Below are 7,400 nucleotides of genomic sequence, written 5' to 3' on the forward strand. Positions count from 1 at the left end.
GGAGAATTCCTGGCTCATGCTTAAAGATTATAACCTCTCAATGACGACATGCCCTTTAGAACCGACCTCATTACTAGGTTAGGTTTCCTTCTCTATACCCCATACTAAGTTTGAGTCCTTACAAAATGCCCTGGCCGACCTCACTAAGAGGTCGGCCCAAAGTTCAAAACATAGGCCGAGCTCCTTTAGATATCCGGGAGTAGACTGATATAAACTCCTCCCTAATATCCCCTCGACCGACCTCATTAGGAGGTCGACATTAGACTCAAAGTACAAATCGAGCTCCTCCGGACCTCAACGTTCGTAACCCAATTCCCCACGATCAGCACAAAATCTGCACCGATCTCAAACAAACCCTCTTGGAAGGTTACCATGGGCCACAACATTTAGAGCAACAGGAAATAAACCCTGTCCTCTCACAACAAGCTTGGCAGCACCGACCTCATGATCCGGTCCCGAGCTCATATGCCGACCTCATGAGCTGGTCTTAACATCACGGGTCGACCTCATGATCCGGTCCCGATCTCATACGCCGACCTCATGACATGGTCCCGGCCTCATTGGCCTACCTCATGACCAGATCCCGATATCACTTCCGTCAGCTACGATCCCCACAAGGAGCTCAGGGCATTCCTACGGCAGCTCGTCAGCTAGGATAATGTTACCATAAAAGTTGTGCATCCCAGCCGCACATATCCAATCAGCCACTCCCGACCTCAAGTTACGGAGCAGATATCAAGGGATCCTCACGCTGACCTTTTTAGCAAGATTGGCAACCCATCCGCAAGAGTTAGATGGTAGACTAAGTCCCCTTACTTGGTCCCGCAGGATCCTGATCCTCCAAAGAGGATAACCCACGCTGTTAAACCATCGGATAGGAGGAATCTATCACGAAGAGCGGTCCGATGCTACCGCCCATAGCACCAATTACAAACGTCGAGATCTGAAGATATCGCTCCTTCCACCCCTATATAAACTCCGCAGGTATGACAGGCAACCATCCTAAGTTCTCTCTACACATTTGTTACCACCTATACGTCTCTCTTCTGACTTGAGCATCGGAGTGGCCACGCCGGGATCCCCGGCGCCCTTCTAATCCGTGCGTTCTGTGTTCACTCCTTCAGGTCCTTCCTAGCGACGAGGGGTAGCAGGTTGCCGCGGCCCGATATTGTCTGGTGGTGTAGCTATCGTCGGCAAGGAACCGAAACATTGTAAAATATGGATCTTGTGTGGATTATTCTTAATCTGCATGCAACTGCGTTATAGTCGAGCCATATAGGCTAGATATGCTGAGGGAGAAGAGATTATTATTATCTCAGGGTATATTACGAGTCCCACCTTTAAGTCGAATCGAGGAGCTAGAGAGTGAGACTCCACTAGAGTGATCAAATCAACAAAATGTTGAGTTAGTCCAGAAAGTAGAGAGGCCGAGGCTGACTTTAGACATGATGTATGTAGGAGGCTTCGATGAGTGTCTTTCTAGGCATTGACCAATATAAAAGAGTTGACCTTAGAGTGTGGGCTAAGGAAAAAAGAGTTTGATCTTGTGACTTTAAACGAACCTTTGAGATAAAAACTATAATAGACATTAAAATGGTCATTAAGGTGTTTAAATAAAAATATATTGACTACCATTTTGATGATCTTTTAGTGGTTCAAATGAGGGCCGACCACCCTCAGGGATTGAGTCCATGAGACTGATTGAAATTTATTATTTTTTAGTGGTTCAAATGGTAATTAGAGGATATCGTTGCATATATTGTGTTCTCATGTGTCTATTAATTATTTTTTGTCAATCGAGTAAACAAGTTAAATATCATGCATTTTTTTAATCAATAGGAAGAGGAATTGCTCACCCATCACCATAATTTATTATTATAATCAAAAGACAATGTAATTTCTTCATCACTTTTATTAAATAAAATGTATAAACAATTTGACTAAATATTTTTTCTAAAATATGTCAATTGACGGATCCATCGAGGCCCATGAGTGGATCTTATCGCCCTCCGTTGTTGAGATCCAAGTTCACCGATGAGCGGTCAATATTGCATGAAGATGCTCAACGAACGGTCAAGATGGGGAAGTAGCGAATTGTACACATCAGAAGTGAAGAGGATCCCGCCGCTCACCCTCGTCTCTTCTCCCCTCGCCTCGTTGGCTCCGCCGTTAGCGTGAGGCCGCGAGCATAATATCTGCTCCTCAAGCCTCGACCTTTCTCGCTCCGATTCGCTTCCTCCTCCTCCTCTCTCTCTGGGTTTGATCCGCTTCGGAAATGGCGGCATCACTCCAGTCGGCAGCCCTCCTCTCAAATCGTATTGATCCGCACAGGCGTCTCTTTGCACCCCCTGCGAGATCTCTTCCAGGTTTTTTTTTCTTTCGCCTCTTTTCCGAATCAGATAACTATTGTTGATTTGGGATCTGAAGATATGACGATTGTTCCTTTGGCACTCAGGAAGGAAAGGAAGCATCTTGGTTGTTAGATCCGATGGGAGAATCTCCGGTAGGCTTAGTGGAAGGAATTTGATCACAAATGCCGTTGCAGTTGAGTGTTGTTTCGTTCTTTCTCGTCCTTGTAAATCGATACAATATGTCTCACTATTTACTTACTTTTCTGTGTCTTCTCTTGCATGGGTTAGGCCAAGGCCGATACTCCTACAAGTTCCACCGACTCTAAACCTGGGTAATTTTCTTCTCTGATGCAGTGCTGTTTCTTGACAATTGATTTTTTGGAAATTGCAAAGGATTACTCATGTTGAGTTGTTATTTTCTAAATTCATTTGTGGATTTGGAAGAGACATAGGACAAGGAGTTGTTGCTCATTATAATCTCGACCCAATCTGGAACATTGTGTTTGTAGTGTTCAATAGCACCTACTGTAGTGTTTCCATGTCACTTTTCCTTGTTGAAACTTCATGCTGATGAATTCTAAGGCTTTTCTCTAATCCAGTTTCTGACTCATATAAACATTTTTTTGTTGAAGTTTCTGCTATTGTCAGAATCCTCGTTGATCAAAATTAGTGTGGTATTTTGGTGCAAGTTACTCCAAGTATCTGTTGTCAGATTTATAAAGTGTTCTTATAATGTTAAAAGAAAAATTTATAATGTGGACATAGGAAGTTTCTGAATATTTACTGAACTATGGTGGAATCTGGAATTTAATTGAATGCATCATCATGTAGAGATGCTGTGAAAGTGGACATGATTAGTCAGATCAGTAGAGCTTCTGGTGTGTACAATCTGTGTATGTCATATCTTAATTTTCCAACTTTATAGGTATAAAATGTAAGATGGAGTATGCGCCACAGGATGATATGTTTGCTTGTTTGTTACTTTAGGCTTGTGAAGGGAATAAAGATACTTTTGTTTTACACTTAATTTCCAAATGGATCATGCCAGAATCTTTTATTGTACAAACATGGAACATTAAAGTCCTTAAATGGCTAAGCACACCAATGAGTATCAGATCAAAGGGCAACTTGGTGCACGAAGCTCCCGTCAATGCGGGATTTCGGAGAAGGGTCTATTACACGTAGTCTTACTTTACATTACAAGAGGCTTTGTGACTTGAACCTGTGACCTCCAAGTCACACGGCAGTAATTTTACTGTTGTGCCAAGACTCTTCTTTACCAATGAGTATTAGATTCTACAACAATTTTCGCAGTGTGATTGGTCCAATTGTTTTTGGAAAGAACAAAAAATAATCTGTTTGATGTTTAGCTTTTTTGACCATGGATATTCTCATGGTTACTTCATCGTTTCAGAAGCTTTCTCTAACTGCTTACCTTGTGTAATGGTTTGGCCTTCACGACCCTGCACACTCAACTTTTGGGTCTAGTATTCTTTGTGTTTTTGAACTGGAATGTTTTGAACTTTATCCTAAAGAAACTAAAGGAAACACACTGACATAATATGTAAAATACTTTTCTTCTTACCTTGCTGCCAAATAGATTTAGTTGTGCCTAATTAGAGGTTTGTCGAATATTCAAATAGAAATCTTAAGGATATTGATTTCAGTCTAATCCACTTGAAGAAGGTTCTAATATTCTATTTGTTGTAATAATTTTTTTTCCTTGCCTTTGTAACCTTGTCATGTTACATAACGTATTTTCCAACTGTCTTTATCTTTTTTGTTAAATTTGACCTATCATGCAACTGGGCTGTTTATGCTCTTTGTCATGAATTCCAAGTTTTCATGCTTAAGCTTTTATGTTTTACTATGATTTTTTTGGCAAGGATTTGACTTTTTCTGTTTCTTTGTAAATGTCAGTCATGAACTGCTATTGTTTGAGGCTTTACGAGAGGGACTGGAAGAAGAGATGGACCGAGATCCTCGAGTTTGTGTCATGGGGGAAGATGTGGGGCATTATGGTGGCTCATACAAGGTGACCAAAGGTCTGGCTCCAAAGTATGGAGATCTTAGGGTCCTCGACACCCCTATTGCTGAAAACTCCTTTACAGGCATGGGCATTGGAGCTGCAATGACGGGCTTAAGACCTGTTATTGAGGGGATGAATATGGGATTCCTCCTCCTGGCTTATAACCAGATATCAAACAACTGTGGCATGCTTCACTATACTTCTGGCGGTCAATTCAAAATCCCAGTGGTTATCAGAGGCCCTGGAGGTGTCGGGCGGCAACTAGGGGCAGAACACTCGCAGCGCTTGGAGTCATACTTCCAGTCAATCCCGGGCTTGCAAATGGTTGCCTGCTCAACGCCTTATAATGCCAAGGGCCTTATGAAAGCAGCAATTAGGAGTGACAATCCAGTGGTGCTGTTTGAGCATGTCCTGCTATACAACTTGAAAGAGAGAATCCCAGACGAGGAGTATGTTCTGTGTCTGGAGGAGGCGGAGATGGTGCGACCCGGTGAGCATGTTACAATCCTCACCTATTCGCGCATGCGGTACCATGTGATGCAGGCCGCAAAGACGCTGGTCAACAAAGGATATGACCCTGAGGTCATCGACATCAGGTCACTGAAACCATTTGATCTCTACACCATCGGGAATTCTGTGAAGAAGACTCATCGTGTGCTGATTGTGGAGGAATGCATGCGAACAGGAGGAATAGGTTCGAGTCTTAGGGCGGCGATAATTGACAACTTCTGGGACTACTTGGATGCTCCGATCATGTGCTTGTCCTCACAGGATGTACCGACGCCGTACGCTGGGACCTTGGAGGAGTGGACTGTGGTGCAGCCAGCACAGATAGTGGCGGCAGTCGAGCAACTCTGCCAATAAAAGGTGATTCAACTGGCTGTTAGTACTCCACTCCACCACTTACAGTTAAATTTCTCATCTAATTCGAGTTTTTCTCTCCTACTCTATAAGATTGTTATGGAATCAGCTTGAAATGTTTTCGTCTACTTTTCAAAGGGAGTTTGGATTTTGGTTCACCTTAGGTTCATCGCATTACAACAAAAATGACTTTTCGCAGCGCGCAAATATGCTATCCGCAGCGCACATCGCACGCTGCACAGTTGCAAGCTGTTAAAAGTCATTAGGCATCCGCAGCGCGCAATGCACGCCGCGGATGATCGCATCCACAGCGCACAATGCGCGCTGCGGATGTGAGCTTCCGCAGCGCGCAATGCGCGCTGCGATTGATCACATCCACGGCATGCATTGCACGCTGCGGATGTGAGATTCCATAGCGCGCAATGTACGCTGCGGATGTGATCAATCACAGCGCACAATGTGCGCTGTGGATAAAATAAAATAATTAAATCATTCAAATCACAATTATAAACTCAAAACTCAAATAATTAATAACATAAATATCACACACAAATACCATATAAAATTACACATTTATAATCCAACAATTATATATAACATTCACATCTATTTTGATAAGCTTACAAGACTTTGTTATCTTGAACATAAAGAAAAATAGAAAATACATGAGGTTATGTGTATATATGTGCTGATACTTAGCACATATATACTTGTTGACTGGAAGAGCTTTCTTGCTGATAAATCTATCCTTGTTGATGAATCTCTGCGAATTGTGGACATTGAGGTAGTCATCGCCAGGGGCCAATGTAATAGAGAATGGATGCCTGTCATCATGAGAAAAAAATGACAGTTTTTAGCATTTTTATGAAATGAACTCCAATAGTTGGGTATGGAGGATGAGCTTCAGTATGGACCATTCAAATGGGGAGATGGTAGGCTACTGCAGAAATATGTATTGTCCACTTCGATAGCGAAATCCATGTGGCTTGGACATTGTCACCGTTAACACATTACCGGGTAGTAATGAGACCTGCATCGAGGAATTGGTTATAGCTAATAACATTGCATTAGTCCATCACATTAATTGAAATAGTTCAATATTCTTTATTGAATAATAAAAAGCTGGGAAAGTTGAAGGATAATATGAGCATATTGTCACCAGTCAAAAAAGAGATCTATATTAAAATTGAGGTAATGTTGTATTCCATAACTATATTCTAGTTGAGGTAATGTTTTAAAAAGAGATCTATATTAAAATTTCTCAAGCACAGTTTAGTTGAGGTGCTACTGTCCAAATGGTTCAATAAGCACAGTTATATTTGACAAATAATAAAACAGTGACTTTATCCCTAATTGCCAACCTTGGCTTGTGATAAGCCTTATTTGGTGCATGATGTCCAAAAAAGAAAAGTAGATAGACAAACCACAACATGTTACAGACCAACCACTAACTGATGCCCCATTGCAAAGAACCAAACGGGAAAAACATGCAATACTCAAAAGATCTCTAAGTTATACCAACTAAACTCAATTGTTGTGGCGTAATAGGCTTCCAATTAGAAAGCCCAACTCAATCTCTCGACAGCCGACGCCTTTTTTTGGTGACCATTATATCCCAAAAGCTTAAACTATTAGGAAAAAATCTCTTACAGTTCTGTATTCTTAACAAATAATAAATGTTTTATTTTGTTCAAAAAAAGAGTAAGAAAACAAACAATAATGTACATTTTTAGACCATAAATTTTTTTGTGAGTTTGCATATATGCTCACAGAAAGTATTAGTGATTAGTTCTAGTTTTCCAGATTAAAAAAATTAAAAATTAACTTATAATACCTGCCTCCTACAGTAGTTTTCTCGCCTGCCAAACTTTTGCAAGCCAATAGCATCCACATCAACTTTGTGCAAAGACGCTAGAGTTTTTGCAGTTGCTTCACAAATAAGCCTCCTCCTATCTGGACTCAGTCCCTGGCCATAAAAAGTTGCAGCTCCAAATTAATTCAAAAAGGAAAAAAATCACAAAAGAGACACAAAATTTTTTGTTTCCCCTAACCAAAGTCCCCTATCATTTGCAGCACCTAAGTATTACATTTGTTGATGCATTAGATGAAGTAAGAAGCTATAGTTCATTATTTCACAGAAAATGTACTATATTGAATCA

At 41.1% G+C, this 7,400-nt stretch overlaps 1 protein-coding gene across 1 annotated transcript; it reads left to right on the forward strand.

Annotated features, from left to right (window-relative positions):
• The first annotated feature begins 2,140 nt into the window (after positions 1 to 2,140).
• LOC141816350 (pyruvate dehydrogenase E1 component subunit beta-like) lies at positions 2,141 to 5,402 on the forward strand. The gene is made up of 4 exons (XM_074704148.1): positions 2,141 to 2,366; positions 2,456 to 2,544; positions 2,640 to 2,683; positions 4,272 to 5,402. Exons 1-4 carry the CDS (start codon positions 2,276 to 2,278, stop codon positions 5,242 to 5,244), a joined length of 1,197 nt encoding a protein of 398 aa, XP_074560249.1. The 5' UTR covers positions 2,141 to 2,275; the 3' UTR covers positions 5,245 to 5,402.
• Positions 5,403 to 7,400: the final 1,998 nt, after the last annotated feature.

The sequence above is a fragment of the Curcuma longa genome, unplaced genomic scaffold (genome assembly GCF_044706935.1).
Source record: "Curcuma longa cultivar G26 ecotype Majalengka, Jawa Barat unplaced genomic scaffold, ITB_CL_G26_1.1 contig_16202, whole genome shotgun sequence".
NCBI lineage: Eukaryota > Viridiplantae > Streptophyta > Magnoliopsida > Zingiberales > Zingiberaceae > Curcuma > Curcuma longa.

Coding starts and splice junctions, on each gene's coding strand:
- LOC141816350 (XM_074704148.1), top strand. CDS start 2,276: ATGGCGGCATCACTCCAGTCGGCAGCCCTCCTCTCAAATCGTATTGAT. Junction 2,367..2,455: donor CCCTGCGAGATCTCTTCCAG/GTTTTTTTTTCT, acceptor TTTGGCACTCAG/GAAGGAAAGGAAGCATCTTG. Junction 2,545..2,639: donor TGATCACAAATGCCGTTGCA/GTTGAGTGTTGT, acceptor TGCATGGGTTAG/GCCAAGGCCGATACTCCTAC.